Genomic DNA, 19,373 nt, shown 5'->3' on the forward strand with positions numbered 1-19,373 from the left:
CACTGCAAGCTCCGCCTCCCGGGTTCCCGCCATTCTCCTGCCTCAGCCTCCCAAGTAGCTGGGACTACAGGCGCCCGCCACCTCGCCGGGCTAGTTTTTTGTATTTTTTTTTAGTAGAGACAGGGTTTCACCATGTTAGTCAGGATGGTCTTGATCTCCTGACCTCGTGATGCACCGGTCTCGGCCTCCCAAAGTGCTGGGATTACAGGCTTGAGCCACCGCGCCCGGCCTGATTTTTGTATTCTTAATAGAAACAGGGTTTCACCATGTTGGCCAGGATGGTCTTGATCTCTTGAAGTCATGATCTGCCCACCTTGGCCTCCCAAAGTGCTGGGATTACAGGCATGAGCCACCATGCCCGGCCCTTTTTGTAATATTTTATTGGCTGGGTCATACCACATGCTCATTCCTAAACCAGGCACTGGGAAAGCAAATGTGATTAGCTTAGAATAATCATTTCTCTTTTGAAGCTGGGGAGGGGTATTGGGATAATAAATATCCAAATAGATTTGTGTTTCTCCAGCAAGCAACAATAAGGAACTGCTTCTGGATAGGGAGCCAGCAGTGTTTGCTCTAGAAAGTCACTGGAAAATCATGAGTAGGGGAGGCATTAGATTAGATTTGAGATTTAGGGCACTCTGTTCAGGGTATAAAGCAGGGATTGGCAGGCTTTTTCTGTAAAGGGCCAAGTAGGAAATATTTTAGCCCATGTGGTCTGTCTCTCTCTCTCTCTCTCTTACTCTGTCTTTTCAAGAATGATTTAAGCAGCTGAAGGCCATGTGGTCTCTGTTGTAGCTACTCAACCCTGCCATTGTAGTGTGAAAGCAGTCATAGGTAGTATGTCAGTGAGTAGGCCCGACTGTACTCTCCTAAAACTTTATTAAGATAAAACATATGGTAGGCAGGATTTGGCCTGTGGTCTGTAGTGTGCTGACCCCTTATGTAGAGGATCAATGGAGGATAGATGTCACCTGGGAGCATATAGGTATTACTGACTAGGTATTTATTATGTTCATGAGATGACATCCACCTTTAAATGTGTGGTGATGAGCACAAGCTTCTGAAAAATGGATAGGATTTAGGGGAAGCATGCAGAGTGAGTGAAACTTTGCCAGGCAAGGAGGCAGAGGGATGATGTTTTGCAGAAGGAATATCTAACAAGCTTGCATGTTTGACAGAAACAACAGCTATGAAGCCTGCAAATTTGTAAAAAGAAGAAGGTGCAAAAGGTAAGACACTGGCCGGGTGCGATGGCTCACACCTGTAATCCCAGCACTTTGGGAGGCTGAGGTGGGCAGATCACGAGGTCAGGAGATGGAGACCATCCTGGCTAACACGGTGAAACCCCGTCTCTACTAAAAATACAAAAAATTAGCCGGGCGAGGTGGCGGGCACCTGTAGTCTCAGCTACTCTACTCTTAACCATGTAAAGAGACTGGGAGACAAGGGAAGCTTCAGCCGCAGTTAATGCTATAGTTTCCTTGTCACAAATCCACGGAGTATACAAGCCTTATTACAAGGTTTTCACCCATCCATGATAAAATAAAATGATGGAGCTCCACTTTATTCATTTGAAAATATTGGTGTTGCTGGGGATGGTGGCTCCTGCCTGTAATCCCAATAGTGTTGGAGGCTGAGACAGAAAGATCCCTTGAGGCTAGAAGGTCCAGCAGCCTGGGCAACATAGCGAGACCCCATGTCTGTTTTTTTTCAGTGTAGCTGGGTGTGGTGTTCTGCACCTGTAATCCCAGCTACTTGAGAGGCTGAAGCAGGAGAACTGCTTGAGCCTAGAAGTTTGAGGCTGCAGTTAGCTATGATAGCAACATTACACTGTAGCCTGGGTGGCAGAGTGAGACCCCATCTTTGATAAAAATCAAGTCAAATAAGATAAGATAAAATAAAATGTAGGTCTTTTTCTTGGAATTATGCTTTTTAAATTTGTTTTGCTTTTTAAAAAAATTTAAGAAATGACAATAATAGTTGGTTTATATAAGGCTTTCAGAAACTGGCTTCTGCCCAAATCTCCATCTGCAGCCCCTTCTCTCTCTGCCCTTTTTTCTGGCATTACTGAGCTGCTGGTAATGCCCCTGTCACCATCTCTCATGTAGACAAATACGCTCTGGGAGGCTTCTCTCCCTCTCTTGCCACTGCCTGGCATGCGCTACCTTTCCTGCCCTCTGCCTGCTTTAATCTGGTGAACCTCGCTGTCTAAGTCTCAGCTTAGGCACGATCTCTAGAAAGGCCATCCCCGATGACGTTTATTCCCATTCTTTAAACCCCAGTGCTTACCACTTAGCAAGAACTCCATAAACATTTAGTAAAATAAAGACTGTTTATAAGAAGAAGATTCCTTCAGTCTAGCAGCAAGGGGGATAGACGTGGAAAGACATGATGCACAGTTCAGATGGCGGAGTGACCCTAGAAAATGACAAAGTACTAAGAGGTCCCCAAGGAAGGAGACATCTGTATATGTGCAAACAGATAGCCGGATTCAAGGAGGACTTCACATAGCATTCTGAGCCTTTTTTTCTTTTTTCTTTTTCCGTTTTTGGAAACAAGTTCTTACTCTGTCACCCAGGGTGGAGTGCAATGGCATGATCGAGACTCACTGCAAACTCAAACTCCCGGTCTTGAGGGATCCTCTCACCTCAGCCTCTTCAGTAGCTGGGACTACAGGCACACACCACCACGCCTGGCAGAGTTTCTGTGGAGTCCGGGTTTCTCTGTGGTCTCCAGACTGCTCTTAAACTCCTGGCTTCGAGCAGGTCTCCCTCCTAGGCCTTCCATAGTGCTGGGATTACAGGTGTGAGCTACTGTGCCCAGCCTATATTCAGAGTCTTAAAACACGAAATAAATTTGTCAGAATAGTAGAGGAAAACATTTCAAATGTAAAAATCAGGATATACACTAATAAAGGTATAATGGTAACAAAATTTTGCAAATTATTAGTAAATAACTCACTTAGCATGTTGTTGAAAAGATACTATTATGAAGTAGAGAATAAAGTATTACTTTATATGTTTTTACTGTATTTTTAAATTTTGCTTTGTTTCCAGCAGTTTTGTTTATTTATGTTGGGTGGAATAATTTGTGGGTGACCCTGAGACTTTTGCATGGCTTGAACCTGCTGATATCTAGTGTCTCCCCAAGTGGTTTGTTGAAGTTTTAGATAATTAGAAGTATTTCTTAAAAATGTAAATATTCCAGTAAACATTAAGCTTCATTTAAACTCTCCATTTATGAAATAAAAGTATATGTTGTTTTATATCCATTTTTATAAAGATTATAGTCTTTAACTGTTCTAAGTCATTCATCTTAACTCAACATATGGATTTGTCAGCAGAACACGACTTAAAAGTGGCTTCAGAGGAAAACCAAGAAATGCTTGAAAGAAGTGAAAGTAAACAGCCACAGGTATGTAGCAATTTAAATTCCTGGTTTGCTATTGGTTGGTTAGTTGGTTTTTCTTTAATAACATAGCATAGTCCAAATGAAGTGACCTTTTAAACTATCCTTTTAGAATCCAACAGATCATAATTTCATATTTAATTTTAAAACATTTTAGCCAGTTATAAAATGTAAAATATTCTTACAGTCTGTAGTAACTCATAGCTATCTGTACCCTTGGACTTGAGGCCAGAAATTTCCAGAAGTCTCCTTGCTCTTTTATTTTTATAACCTTCCTCACAATAAAGAAAGTAACATCAAAAATGGAGTTGTATTACTAAGCTAGAGAAATTATGAACAATTGGATAGTGATGGCCACTGAGTTCAACTCCTGTTAAAGGTGGCATCATTCCCAGTGGTTCAAACTTTGCAGTTTTATGTTGCCGGTCACCAGTGCTGAGGTTAAAAACTTCTTCTGTTTTTTTTTTTTGGTCTCTGGTTGCCTTCAGTGTCTATGTTCAGGGAGAGGATGGGGTCATACAATCAACCCAACTGCCTGTTAAGAGAATTACGACTTCCAGAATGGGACTTTGGTGTCAGGGTACAAACAATAACTTTCTTATTTTAACATAAATAGTAAATGTTATTAAAATCTTTTATTCCACTGTCACTAGTGGAACTTAGAATATATTAGAACTGAATATAAGAAATAATCTATCCAGATAACACACATATTACAGTATAGCATTTGAAGTAGAATCTAAAAATTTTCTTCTCTTTCTGATTGGTGTTCATTTTGGTTTCTAATAATTTAGCATTTGCCTACTCTCTGGTTAATCTTCAGAAATATGAATTTACTGTAGGGGTTCACTATTTATGGTATGCTGAGGTCAAAATCTTTTTAAGAGAGAAAGCTTTTAGAATACTACATATCATCTGTGAACCCATTTCTGGAAGATTTCATAATGAATTAAGTTTAGTCCAAACTAACAGTGAGAGTTAAGCTTGCTGGTTCATGTTTTTCTCCTATGTTAAGCCAAGGCAAATTATTTTTCACATTTTAGTTACAATCCCATCATATAAGAGTAGCGACACATAGATTAAGTATCAGTTAAATTTTAATTATTTTCTATTTTTTGTTCATACTTAATTCAGAATAAAGTTAATTTTAAAACATGCACCCTAACAGAAAAGACATCTGAGAAACAAAACAAGCAAATTAATTTTCCACTTTTGCACCTGCAAAAAAAAAAAAAATGTCTCAAGAACCAGAACTGAGTAACAATTGTGATAAAGAGGGTATTATCTGTATATTCAAGACTTCTTTTAAAATTCATTACAAGGAAGTTCAACTGAAGATTGGTGAAAGTTTTGAAAAATCCAAAATTACTGTGTGTCCTGAGGAAGAGCTCTTACATAGCAACTCTGGAGAGGGACTAAGTTAAAGGGAGTGCCCTCTAATCTGATGAATCATATTCCTGACTGCAAGGAAGCAGATGCATCTTGGAGTGTCTAACTCTGTAGTATTCCAGGCATTGCCTAAACAGAAGGAGCCCATCACAAACATGTCTTTTCATTGCATTTATACTCTGGGTCCCTAAAACACACCTGTCAGTCATCTTCTAAGCTTTACACAAATGAAAATAAATCAGACTGTAAAAATTATAACAAACCAGACATGTAACCTGTTTCTCAGAGATGAAGAGAATTGTTGTAATGATACAGAAATTGAAAAATTAAGGAACCCAGTAGTTATGGTTGAAATGAAAGAAGATCAGGTGTTTGATATGCAAATAACAAAAAATACAAACCAAAATACCACTAATTGGAAATTAGACATTGGCCTCAGTCTAGAGATCCAAAAAGTCTTTTTGATTTGTGGTTTTCTCACTCCAAAGAAATGAGGCATGTGATACAGATAGAAAGCCACAGTATTTCTGCTGTTACAGACACTTACAAAAGCAAAAATCCAATACAGCACTTGTTCCACAAGCCATATGGAACTTAGAAGCTCTTCTAAAGCTTAGAAGATGACTGGCAAGTGTGTTTCAGGGAGCCACGTATGACAGTCCCACTGCTAATAGCTATAAAAGCATGAAACCCGAATGAGAAAATGTGAGTTATTCTCCACTCCGTAGTGACAGAACATCAAAAGGATATCTAGAAGACTTACAGCAAGATATGCAAAGGCTTAAGAATGAGGTGGGCATGTTATAAGCAGAGTTCCTGGCTTTGAAGAAAGAAAGTTCAACTATAAAAAGAAATAGGTTCACTTGCTACTTCTCTTTTTATAAATTATCTGATTCATTCTGGTTTTCTACTCAAGAAAATCTCATGTGTTTAGTTACAGTGGGGTTATCTAAATGTGTAATTATGTGTCAAAGTAGATTAGTGCTGCTATCTAAATGACAGTTCTGGAAAACATTCTCATAGTATTTGTTCATTAGTCAACCTAAGTCTCACTATCAGTCTTCCAAGTAGCACATGGCCTGGGAAAATAATTTAGCCATATACCATGTAACCTTCTGAATCAGCTAAACATAAAGAAAATTGCTAAAGAAATAAGCTCTAGATTCTTCTTTTTTTTTTTTTTTTTTTGAGACGGAGCCTCGCTCTGTCGCCCAGGCTGGAGTGCAGTAGCGCGATCTCGGCTCACTGCAAGCTCCGCCTCCCGGGCCGACGCCATTCTCCTGCCTCAGCCTCCCCAGTAGCTGGGACCACAGGCGACCACCTCCGCCCCCGGCTAGTTTATCGTATCTTTAGTAGAGACGGGGTTTCACCGTGTTAGCCAGGATGGTCTCGATCTCCTGACCTCGTGATCCACCCGCCTCAGCCTCCCAATGAATCACACTTTTATATTATGTTGTTTAATAAAATATGGTAAGTTTTGATGTGTATAATTTTATCATAAAAGTAGCATAACTCCTTAGCCAAAAATTTATCATTCGATTCTATAGTAGAAAGCTGAGTTCTGTACATTGTATTCTAAAGATAAGACAAAAATCTAGAGATTTTCTTCTTTCAAAGTAAAAGCACATGAGGATTTTTGCACCCTCTGAGGCATTAAATTGCTTTGCCAAAGTCACACTTTTAATTTATCTGACTAATTTGATATATTTATCCGGTAATTTATGTAATTCAGTAATATTTAATTGTATCTTCCCTTTTGGTGCCATGAAATGCTAGGTAATGCCACCGTAGGAGCTTTGGGTGAATTATTCAATATTTCTTGGTTTTACTTCCATTATCAAGTAGATAATGGGGCTAGAGTATACAACTATACTGTAAATCTTCCAGCTATAAACTTTTGTGGTAACTGAATGTAAACTTGGGGAACATCTCATTTTCCAAGATTCTGCAGCAGCAACTCAGTAGTTTCACTCTGCTCCTTGTGTTGTGGTAAACTTTGGTTCCTCTGTTTCAGTGAGCACCTTCACTTTTTTTATATCCAAGGATCCAAATGAAAAAATAAGGATAAAAGGCAGTGGGGAAAATAATAGCTTAGTGCAGAAAAGGGAAACTTCTTTACTGTTCCTGAAGCCCCACAAGGTCACATCCTCTCGATCTGGCTATTTCATGGAGAATCCAGGTGACAAAGACAGAAGACACATTTTATGCCTGTGTCTTTTTGTTTCTCTGTTTTTGTGTTGATATATTTACACCACAGAAGTAACTGTGATCTGGTGGAGAACTAGAAGTAGAGTCAGAAGCCCTGGGAAAATCCTGCAGCTTGCTTATATTTTTAACCTCTCTTTTTAAGAATTGTGATAACTAAATAAGTTCATCAATGTATGTTTGTAGAAGTGCTTAGTACAATGTCTAGATTTATGATTTAGTAAATGAAATTCTTATAACTGACTAAAAAAATGTTGAGTCAAATCACAATACAATATTATCAGGGAAACAGAACTTTTTTTTTTTTTTTTTTTTTGAGACAGAGTCTCGCTCTGTCCCCCAGGCTGGAGTACAGTGGTGCGATCCTAGCTCACTGCAAGCTCTGCCTTTCGGGTTTACGCCATTCTCCTGCCTTAGCCTCCCGAGTAGCTGGGACTACAGGCGCCCACCACCTCGCCCGGCTAGTTTTTTGTATTTTTTTAGTAGAGACGGGGTTTCACCGTGTTAGCCAGGATGGTCTCGATCTCCTGACCTCGTTATCCGCCCGTCTCAGCCTCCCAAAGTGCTGGGATTACAGGCTTGAGCCACCGCGCCCGGCCAGAAACAGAACTTTTAAAACTTTGAGAAATTTTATCTGTCCAAATACACGTGGAGGTAAAGCTTTTACTATTGGGTGGTGTCTGGGTTAGGTATCAGAGTATAAATGCAATTTCCTTTTTCCAATATTTTAATTTAGTCAAATTAGTTAATATTTTACTTTATGCTTTGAGTTTGTTGTAATTCAGAGAAAGGCTTTTCCAATTCTGATATTCTTAAAAATTCTCCAGTGTGTATGTGTGTGTTTTTAGTTTTATGGATTCATTGACTTCAAATAAATTTTTGAACTTTTTGAAATTTATGCTCTGTAAGGTTCAAGGTTTTGCTTCAACTTTTTCTCCAGTTGGATATCCACTTACAGCAACTTTTAATTGCATGAATGTACAGGTTTTGCTTTCACTTCAGAGATAACCATGATGTTATTTTATTGAGTGCTAGCTGAAAATTTCTTTTGTTTTATTTAGGATTTTCAAAGTTATGGAAAAAAGAAGGATGTGATATATACAAATTGCATGCTGAAGGGAGATATTGCCACACTCAGATAGGAATTATATGTAATAAAAAATGACAATCTCAAAAAGGAAAAGGAATATATTCAGGAAATTAAAAGTATTAGAGAAATAAATGCTAACTTTAAAAAGAGTGCAAGACTCAATGAGAAAATAACAAAAAAAAGGTCCCAGTGTTGGCAACAGCTTAATAACCTCAAAGCTGTGAATACAAGGCTGAATTCAAAATTGGAGAAGGAAAAACACCGCACAGACAGACTGGAAGCTGAAGTTGAATTCCTCCATTCTAGACTGGCTGCTGCTATGAATGAGCACAATGAAAGTGTAGAAACAAAAAGTCTAGAATTCGTTTTACAGAGAGCATATAATTTTTCTGTGCATAAAAAAATGAGTTCTACTATTTCTCAACTAAAAGATAAAAATGAGTTGCTTACTGAACAATTTTCTAAAGCTGGGATGAAGTTAAATACCTTAAAAGGTAAGCTCCATGAGACAAGAGATGCTCTCAGGGAAAAGACATTGGCTTTAGAAAGTGTGCAGATGCACCAGAGGCAAGCACAGCATCGAATAAAGGAAATGGAGCAGGTGCATCCAAATGAGGAAGCTAAACGAGTCAATCCACCGGAAAGCACAACTGTGTAGAGGAGAGACTGTGTCAACTAGAATGTGAAAATCTCTTGCTTAAACGACAACTAGAGGGTGCTCATAAGGAAGGCAATGATAAAGAGATAGTAATTAATATCCAAGGAGGCTATCTTGAGAGTGGAAAGAAAGATCTTCTAGAAGAGAAAAATAAGAAATTAATGAATGAATATAATTCTATAAAAGAAAAACTTTCAGTATGTAAAAGAAGAAGCAGAGGAGAAGTAAGTATGAAGAAAGATAAATATTTTTAACCTTCCAGAAAGAAAATTTAAACATTTCATTGTGGCTGTATGTTGAATCTAATTCAATATAAAAATAAATAGATGAAAGTGTATTTATCATACTGTAGAATTCCGTTTCATGAAACATCCAGAAAAGACATATATAGGGACAGAAAGAAGATGAATGTGTAGGGCTGGGGCTGGAAATGGGTCGTGACTGCTCATGGGCATGAGGGATTGTCCTGGAGTGATGAAAATGTTCTAAAGCTGGATTGTAGGGATAGTTGCATGACTAGTAAATTTACTAAAAATCTTTGAACTGTATGTTAAAACAGATACATATGTAGTATGGAAATCATATTCTAACAAAGCTGTTTTAATAAAAAACTAAAAAAATGTGTTTACTGTATCAGCTTGGAAACATACCTTGTTTCCAGGAAATAAAAGGTAGAGCTGACAGATGCTTTCTTTGAGTAAAGACATTGTCATCTATGAAATTGTAGTAGCTACAAAGTAATGTTCATAAGCTATGTAGTCTTATACTGCTGAAATAACAAATTTAATGTCTTTATGTTGCCACATTTTAAGACCACAATGAAGCAGATAAATGGAAATGCTTGTACCTGAAATAAATATTTTGAAATTAAGATTCAATTAAGTGAGCCACTTTGACACTTAATTCTAGATTTCCCAGATGAACTGAAGTATGTTGCTGTGTCTTGTGGTGCTTTTCCTTCAGTGGCTCTTTTATGTATTTTAGTTAGTATAACTTTATTTTGACTCATATTAATGTGACTTAAGTCTGAAAATATGTCAGTCTCACATTATGTATTTTTCTGACCACTTAATATTTGAAAGACATCTACTTGTTATAAAATCACAATTTGGAATAAATGTGGTAAATTTTAGCAAAAAATATTTGATTTAATGTTCCCACTGGTAGGTATTTATAATTTACTTTGAATATTTTTATTAATAATTAGCTCATAATTTACATTTTAAGTCTCAATGACTATCATTTGGATATAACTTTGTCCAGTACAAAGATACTTGTAGCTGTCTGTGATTTGTGAGTTTGACATTGAATCCCCATTCTCAGAGTAATGAGGGGTGGCAGAGTTCACGTAGAGTGGGAATGAAGTGAATACGGGACAGAGTTGTAGGAGCTGAGGTCAGGGAGGGAAGTAGAGGCCATGTTACCTAGGGCCTTGAAGGCCATTGGAATTTTACTTTTATTCTGAGATAGAAATCTGTTGGAAGGATTTGAACAGGCAACTGAATGTGTGAGGAACTCAGGTTGAGTTGGTCTGAGATGAATGAATAGCAGGCTGAATCAATCTGTCTTGTAAGAAAATACCAATTTGGCAGGAAGATAACACCTCTGTGTTCCTCATGAATTCAGTAATAAAGGAGAATGTGTACAAATGAGGAAAAGAAAGTGAATCTGTGTGGTAATAATTTTCAAAGTATGCATATTAGAGTTAAATATTAACAATTTAATAATAAGGCAATTTATAAAATTAGTAACAAAAATATTTTATCAGGTGACTCTAAGGCAACTTCAAGAACAACTGGCCAGTCACCTTAAAAATTTCGTATGTCAGAGTCTCCACTGGAAGATACATCACATTGTCATCTTAATTTGGATGAGACACGGGCTTCAAAGAAGACATTATTTCAAGTAGGAAGTCAAGTATGTATGGAATTTAACATGTCTATGGTTAATCTGTAGCTGGTTGAATAATATAAACTGTTTTAGGATACTAATTTCAGTGGACAGATTGATTTTGTATTTTCATTATAATTAATTATTACCATTTTATTACCTTTATAACGTACTTATTTCTTAAACTCTGGCTTTTATTCTGCCATTTTGAAAAATAATTGCATACCTTTTATAATATTTTCTCTTGGGAAAGTTGAGAATTATACATCATTCCTCACAGAAAATTGACTTTTTTCCTGTTAAACAGTATTTTTAAGTAATTTTTGTGTTGCTCTGATGAGGCACGCCAGATTAAATCAGAGGAGAATGTTTAATGGAATGTTCCAGAAAGTTTTCTTATTTCTTCACTTTTGTGAATGGACACAGAAGCTGTTCCTATTCATTTCATAGGTTCTAGGTTAACTTGTACAGAAAAGCCATCATACTGTTCTTTGAAATGCAGATGCTTTAGGTTAATTTACAAACTACTTGAAAAGTTAGGCATTGCCTTCATCTCCCTTTCATTTAAAATATACTGCAATGGCATAGAAATATTCAGATCTGATAGAGTATGTACATCCAAAATAGAGAGTTGAGAAAATTATCTTGATCCTACCATTGGATTTTAAAAACAGTTTCACTGAGAGATAATTCACATGTCAGATAGTTCAACCATCTAAAATGTACAACTCAGTGTGTTAGTATATTCACAGCATTGTGTAACCATCACCACATTCAATGCTAGAACATTTTCACTACTCTGAAAAGCAACCCCACATCTCTTAGCCATGATTGCAATCCTTCTCCATGTCTCTCCACCTACCCCAGTTGCAGGCAACCACCATCTGCTTTTGTCTCCAAAGATTTGCATGGTCTGCATATTTTATATAAATAGAGTCATACAATATGAAGTCCTTTCTGACTGGCTCTTTCACTTAGCATAATGTTTTCAGAATTTTATCCATGTTGTAGCCCATATCAGTAGTTTATTTCTTCTTATTGTCAAATAATAGTCTATTTCATGGCTACACCAGTTTTCCATTCATTCATCAGCCGACGGACCTTTAGGTTGTTTCCACTTTTTGGCTATTATGAAAACAGCTGCTGTGAACATTCATTTACAGGTTATTATATGGACATATGTTTTTAACTCCCTGCCACTGTACTTCATCCTCAGAGTTAATCGGGCAGATTTCAGCACCAGCACCAGTTTTACCCGTGTTGCCCTTCCTGCCTTCTCAGTTCCTGCTCATCTAGCCTTATCCATTCAGACCTGGCAGGCAATCTTCTCTTCATGAAGCCTTCCCTGACTGTTCCGACTCTCACTGACCTTATGACTCAGCACTTGTTGCCCAGTCTGTGGAACAACTTAGCCCTTAATTTCACAAGGCTTTAATTTTAATGGAAGATAATTTCGTCTCATCATAAGTTTGCTTAAAGGGAAAATAATATATGACATACATGTCACCTATCCTTGTATAAATTAAAAACATTTTAGCTTGGCGGCTTTTAGCATAGAACAAAATACTTTATACTATGCAAATTATTTCTTATTTGAGGCACTGACACAGTAAATCTTTTCTTCTAAGTGTATTTTTAGCACTTAAATATGAAATTAAAAATAATTAGTCTAATAGAGGAGAACTGTTCAATCAAATGCTCATGTTTTTCTCAGTATGAAAAAAGAATCTAAATTTGCCTTCCTTCACTATATAGCCAGAACTGTATTTCTGGATGGCTGCCAGTTTGTCAGCTGAACAGTTCTGGCTGCAGCTTGTCTTACGAATGACAGTACAGCCCCTTAATCTGAGCACTCAGCAGAGTGCTCGTGAAAGCAGTGCCACAGCAACAGCTGCTGGGAGGGAATTGATTCAGAAGCCTTGATTTAGCAGTAGAGTCCAGGGTTTTCAGCTCCATGGCTCAGCCTGTCTCTGCTAGTCATGTCGGTTATGTACTACTCAATCCAGGAGGTGCTGTTTACATTGTAGTACATACCTGACTGTTGCCCACTGAGTCATACAGAGAGAAAAGTAAGCTACAAATTGTACGCTCCCCCTCCCCATTTGCTGCCATTTTCAGTAGTGTGAGCTATAGACCACTTCCATTGGAATGCCACCTCCCTAACACAGTTGTCAAGATATAAAAAACAGTAAAAATTATCATGCTAATAGCAAATATTATCTGTAGCTCACTGTGTACCATGTACTCTTCTAAGTGCTTCTAAGCAAATCTTATCTGTAGCTCACCATGCACCATGTACTCTTCTAAGTGCTTCTAAGCAAATCTTATCTGTAGCTCTCTATGCACCATGTACTTTTCTAAGTGCTTCTTGTGCAGTCCCTGGTTTAATCTTCCCAATATCCCAGTGAAGTAGATGGTATTATTCTCTCCATTTCATAGATAAAGAACCAGAGACACAGAAAATTAATTTGCTCAAGGTCACACAGCTAGTATCTGGTAGAGCTGGGATTCAGACACAGACCTTCTGGCTTCTGTGTAGATACTGCCTCTCAAACCATTCCATGAAACACCTGGTTGGGTGAGATGGCTCATGCCAGTAATTCTAGCACTTTGGGAGGCTGAGGCAGGAACAGTGCTTGAGCCCAGGAATTTGAGACCAGCCAGCACAATATAAGTGAGACCCTGCTTCTACCCAAAAAAAAAAAATTAACAGTTATCTGAGGGTGCATGCCTATAGTCCTAGCTACATTGGGAAGCTGTGGTAGGAGAGTCGCTTGAGCTCGGGATATCAAGGCTGCAGTGAGCAGTGGTTAAGCCACTGCACTCCAGCCTGGGTAACAGGGCGAGACTCTGTCTCATAAATAAAACGTTTTGTATAGATTCCCATAGAGGTGAGTCAGACATCAGGCATGGAATTATTAGCCATTTTGATGTCTGCCTTGGGAGTAAAACATTTAATAAGGGACAGCTTTAAACCATCTCAATCAGTAGCCTCTAACTTCTCTAGAAAGTTCTTATTTCATTAACTTCTAAGCAAGAGACTACCTGGATTAAGATGTTTGGTGGGCATCACTTTGAGATGAAGAATCTCGATTGGGAAGAAGGGAGACCTCTACTTGACTGGAGCTTCCCAATGATATCATTGAGTGTCCCCCGGAAGAAACTTTAGAACAAGATGTTCATCATGCCGTATCTCTATGGAAAGGAAATTCTTCACAAGGAAACAAAGGCAAACAATTGATCACCTGATTCTCATGGGAAAGTTTTCATTATAAAAGAAAAAAAAGGGCCAGGTGCAGTGGCTCACGCCTATAATCCCAGCACTTTGGGAGGGCAAGGTAGGTGGATTACCTGAGGTCAGGAGTTCAAGAACTGCCTGGCCAATATGGTGAAACCTTGTCTCTACTAAAAATATAAAAATTAACCAGGAATGATGGTGTGCACCTATAGTCCCAGCTACTTGGGAGGCTGAGGCAGGAGAATTACTTGAACCCAGGAGGTGGAAGTTGCAATAAGCTAAGATGGTGCCACTGCACTACAGCCTAGATAACAGCGTGTGACTCCATCTCAAAAAAAAGAAAAAAAAAAAAAAGGACAAAATATACTGGTCAATATCCTAAGGGCAAGACAAGCCCCCTTCGAGATTAGAAAATAATTAGAAAATAATACTATATGCAAAGTAACATCAATAACAATCAACATAAAATAGACATGATTCACTACAAAGGTAATCTGCACCAAGTAGCAACGTAAGAGTGTGTGGTTGAGAATATTGTCTATAATATGTGTACTAGAAAGAAGAGGCCTCAAGAAGCAGTTCAGAGCTGGAAATGTAGATTAGGGAATCTGGGTCAAAGATTTTGAGATTCTAGGAGTCCTAAGAGAATTTAAAAGAGGAATAGCAGCTGGGTGTGGTTGCTCACACCTGTAATTGCAGCACTCTGGGAGGCCGAGGTGGGCAGGTCACGAGGTCAGGAGTTCAAGACCAGCCTGGCCAACATAGTGATACGTGTCTCTACTAAAAATACAAAAAATTAGCCAAGTGTCGTGACGGGCACCTGTAATCCCAGCTACTTAGGAGGCTGAGGCAGGAGAATCACTTGAACCCCGGAGGCAGAGGTTGCAGTGAGCGGAGATCACACCACTGCACTCCAGTCTGGATGACAGTGCGAGACTCCGTCTCGAAAAAACAAAACAAAACAAAAAAACAGGAATAGAAAGGGATAGGACTGAACATCAGAGGTTGCTGTGTTTAGAAATAAAGTGGGGTCAGAGGAGCAGAGGGATCATTTAGTCACTACTCGCAGTTGCTACTGAGTAAAGCAGGATAAAGTCCTTCGTGACCCTTGGACTTTTTTATTGGAATTATTTAAAAATCAGATTTTGGTATAAAAAACAGTAAGTGATGAAAAATAGATCTCTGGATGAGACCATGTGTCACAGAGTCCAATGGAAGGAAAGAAACAGGATAATAGAAAATCTACAAAAAGTAGACAAAAGTTATGTTTTTATTATAGAAGAAAAACTTTAAAAAGAAATGATTAAGAGAAAGGGAAAAACTGAAACCTGTGGGTGAATACTAACAGAGAATGAGAATATTTATATCAGCCTGAAGACAGACGAGGATAAAAAATATAATGGGAACTAGATAAGAAGAGTTTTCTAAAAATCATCTTAGTAAGATGTAATTTAACAAAACTTGGAATATCTTAAATATTAATGACAATGTTTCTAAAGCATCTTTAAAAACTCAAATGTAAATATAACTACCCTTAAAGTTTTTACTAATCCTTAGTATCTTATGTGTAAACACCCTCATTTTAACAAACATTTTTAGCAGTTTAAATTTCAGGAAAGATGATGAAAGTATGAATCATTTTTAGCTGTTTTACAAAAAGTGGCTATTTTTGAAATCTGTCCTTATTGGCATCAGGTTTACAAAATGTACTTTATACACCTGCCTAAATACATATTACTCATCAACTTACGAGAAATAACATTTTTAAGATAGAAGAGGGTCTCTAGATTTTACAAAAATAATTTTAAACACTTTCTTTTTCAAGCCTGAAGAAGAAAATGAAGAATTAAGAAAATTTTTTGAGTTAATATCATCACTGGAGTATAATGTGGATCAAATAAGGAAGAAAAATCATGAATTAGGAGAAGAGGCAACTGGGTATGGTTTTCATATTATAGAACATTTTAATCATTTATTAATTGATTTAACTCTAATTTTACTTGACTAAAACCTAGATACAAATTCATGTTATGTCTGTATTTTCATAATTAAACGAAATCTATTTTAAAATGTATTTCAGAAACACACAACACAACATTATAGGCATGTGAGTCATGGGGGCAGGAGTCAGCTGAGCTGCTGGGGCAAGGTTGGGATGAAAAAAATTGTATTAAAAATATATGAAAAAAACACAATCTGAAATTTTTTTGAATGCGAAAATACTACACACTTTTTTTTTTTTTTTTTTGAGACAGAGTCTGACTCTGTCATCCAGGCTGGAGTGCAAATACTGCATTCTCTGCTCACTGCAACCTCCATCTCCTGGGTTCAAGCGATTCTCTGACCTCAGCCTCCTGAGTAGCTGGGATTACAGGTATGCACCACCACACCTGGCTAATTTTTGTATTTTTAATAGAGAGAGTTTCACCATGTTGTTCAGGCTGGTCTCGAACTCCTGACCTTGTGAGCCACCCATCTTGGCCTCGCAAAGTTGGCATGAGCCACCACACCCGGCCACTTATTCTTTAATGATTTTGAAAACAATAATGACAAAGCCTTGGACATATAATGTCAAAACTGCACTCTTCATTATCTAGTTTGAATTTTCATTTCTGAAGATATTTTTGCTGTCTGTGGTCATTTTTTCTTCCCTTTGTAGTATCCTCTGCTGCATTCAAATTCTTTAAAGACCTATTTGTGTCATTCTTTAACATCAAAATTTATCTTGATATGTAGCTTATATTTTGTTTCTGCTTCTTTCTCTTTCAGATATAAAACATATCATGGAAATTTACTCATTTTACATGGGTCTCTCTGTTGTATACATGAAGTATACATGTTATTAAACTTGTTTTACACAAATAAATTATATATATATAAATATATGTATAACTTACAAGTAAGAGTAAAATGAGCATTCATGTTTTGATCACAGATTTTTTTTTTAATGGAATGTGTCTTTGAAGCCCTGAACACAGATACTTTTCTATTTATTTACTGAGCACTTAAGTTGGTTTTCTGATTCTAATCAACATTTTTCTGTCGTTGTCTTTCTCTACATGGTTCTGCATATCTTTCATTTTGTTGACATTTTGTCAGGAAAGATCTCTAGATCTCTTCGTCAAAGTCTTTAACCCTGCCCCGTTCCTTTTTTCTAAAACTACCTGTTTCCTTTTTCTCCTCAAATCAGATATTAAAGATGTTTTTCTTCTCTTTTTCTGCATTGAATGATCTCCTTGATGCTTTTTGGGTGTACTTTTTTTTTCTTCTTATAGACCGTGGTCAATGGGTATCAAAATGTATTTTTGTGTCTTTTTCAAACATATATGTGTTTTACTTTTTTATCTTGGTCACTCATCTCTGAATTATGGCTTATATTTAGTAATAGATTATTTTATCTTAGCATACCAAAATGGATATGAATAGTTTATTTATAAAAAACTGTATGGTTAGGCCAGGCGTCGTGACTCATGCCTGAAATCCCTGCACTTTGGGAGGCCAAGATGGGTAGATCATTTGAGATCAGGAGTTTGAGACCAGCCTGAGTAACATGGTGAAAATCCATCTCTACTAAAACTACAAAATTAGCCAGGTGTGCTGGTACATGCCTGTAATCCCAGCTACTTGGGAAGCTGAGGCAGGATAATCATTTGAACCCAGGAGACAGAGGCTGCAGTGAGCCGAGATCACACCATTGCACTTCAGCCTGGGCAATAAGAGTGAAATTCAATCTCAAAAAAAGAAAAACAAAAAAACCCAAAAAAACTGTATGGTTATAATATCACTTTACCTGCCATATATGCCATAAAATTGTTCTTCATATTATTTATCTAAGATTATAATTTCATATAGAATGCTTTCAAACTGTGTTCAGCTGAAACTGAGAGGCTCATAGTTTATAGATTTGTTTCATTGATATGCTGTAACATAATATCTGTTTAAACATTCAATATTTACTCTTAAAAATACTTGACTTACTAATTCTGTACATTTCTGCAGATATAAGAAGTGCCTAGAAATGACAATAAATATGTTTAATGTGTTTGTAAATGAAGACTTCAGTTTCCATGAAGACTTAAAAACAGCTCAACTGAAAATGGATATTCTGGTTAAGAAGCTAAAACATCAGGTAATTTTCTTAAAAAAATTTTTTTTTATCTTAAGGTAAAGGTACCTAGATATTAAGCCCTGCATGCTTTTGCTATTAATCTTGATGCTCTCCCTTCCAACCCCAACAGGCCCCAGTGTTTGTTGTTCCCCTCCCCAAGTCCATGTGTTCTCATCATTCAGCTTCCACTTGTAAGTGAGAAGATGCAGTGTTTGTTTTTTTGTTCTTGCGTTAGCTTGCTGAGGATAACAACTTCAAGTTCATCCATGTCCCTGCAAAGAACAAGATCTCATTCGTTTTTATGGCTCCATGGTATTCCAAGATGTATATATACCACATTTTCTTTATCCTGTCTGTCATTGATGGACATCTGGGTTGATTCCATGTCTTTGCGGTTGTGAATAGTGCTGCAAAGAACATACAAATGCATGTATCTTTATAATAGAATAACTTATATTCCAACATAAGGTAATTTTAAATCAGTTTTGGAATTAAAAATTATGTAATTTTGGGAAATATTCATGATGGAAAAACCCAAATTCTGCCAAAATATGTTTAAGGTTTATTCTGAGCCAATATGGTGACTGTGGCCCTGGGTTACATAGTCTCAAGAGATCCTGAGAATGTTTCATGAGACAGTCACATTACAGTTTGGTTTTGTACATTTCCAGCAGACAGAAGTTGTAGGGAAAACTGTACATCAATATGAGGAAGGCAGACATTGGTTCAGCCTGAAAGCGGGACATCAAAAAGGAGGGGCTAACAAGTCTTATGTGGGTTTTGGGGATTCTTTAGGTGACAATTGGTAAAGAAAATCTGTTCTCTAAAACTGGAAATAGGTAGAAAGGGAGGCCTTAATTAAGATAAGGTGGTTATGGAGGCCAAGGTTCTTATTATGTAGATGAAGCCTCATAGCTAGCAGCCCTCAGAGAAAACAGAGGGCAAATATATCTTTTCAGATTTTGAATGCATCAGGCTCGTAATCTTCCCTAAATCTGGGAAGATCTAAAAGGGGAGAGTTTGGGCTACATTAATGAAGACTTCTTACAGATGCAATTTCCCCCACAGAAGACAGCTTTGTACGGCCATTTCAAATCTCTTGACTCAGCAGCAGCCATTTCAAAACATGTCAAAAAATATATTTAGGGGTTAAATATTTTTATTTCCTTCAGCTTCTGCTATCTGTGATGTTGTACCAGAATCAGGTTAGAAAGTAAGCCACATTATGAGTTAATAAAACCCATCTGATGAGATTTTATAGTTTGAAGGGTGTGATTCTCAGACCCTTTAGATATAAATTGGAGCAAAAGAAAACAAGGTCTTATTCCTCAATATAAATCTCTCAGTGCTTTAAGCAGTGAAAGAAAGATTTTTCATTTAATTTTAC

The 19,373-nt window shown here is 37.3% G+C and overlaps 1 protein-coding gene across 1 annotated transcript in view; it reads left to right on the forward strand.

Annotated features, from left to right (window-relative positions):
• LOC105537076 (ankyrin repeat domain-containing protein 18B-like) overlaps window positions 1-19,373 on the forward strand; it is a 47,967-nt gene that overhangs the window by 26,322 nt on the left and 2,272 nt on the right. Inside the window, 8 exon segments of the mRNA XM_011976547.1 lie at window positions 1,179-1,229; window positions 3,341-3,414; window positions 8,064-8,715; window positions 8,718-8,974; window positions 10,519-10,567; window positions 10,570-10,667; window positions 15,704-15,816; window positions 17,878-18,007. Coding sequence (XP_011831937.1) covers window positions 1,179-1,229; window positions 3,341-3,414; window positions 8,064-8,715; window positions 8,718-8,974; window positions 10,519-10,567; window positions 10,570-10,667; window positions 15,704-15,816; window positions 17,878-18,007 — 1,424 coding nt within the window.

Source organism: Mandrillus leucophaeus, unplaced genomic scaffold (assembly GCF_000951045.1).
Source record: "Mandrillus leucophaeus isolate KB7577 unplaced genomic scaffold, Mleu.le_1.0 Scaffold1683, whole genome shotgun sequence".
NCBI classification, from domain to species: domain Eukaryota; kingdom Metazoa; phylum Chordata; class Mammalia; order Primates; family Cercopithecidae; genus Mandrillus; species Mandrillus leucophaeus.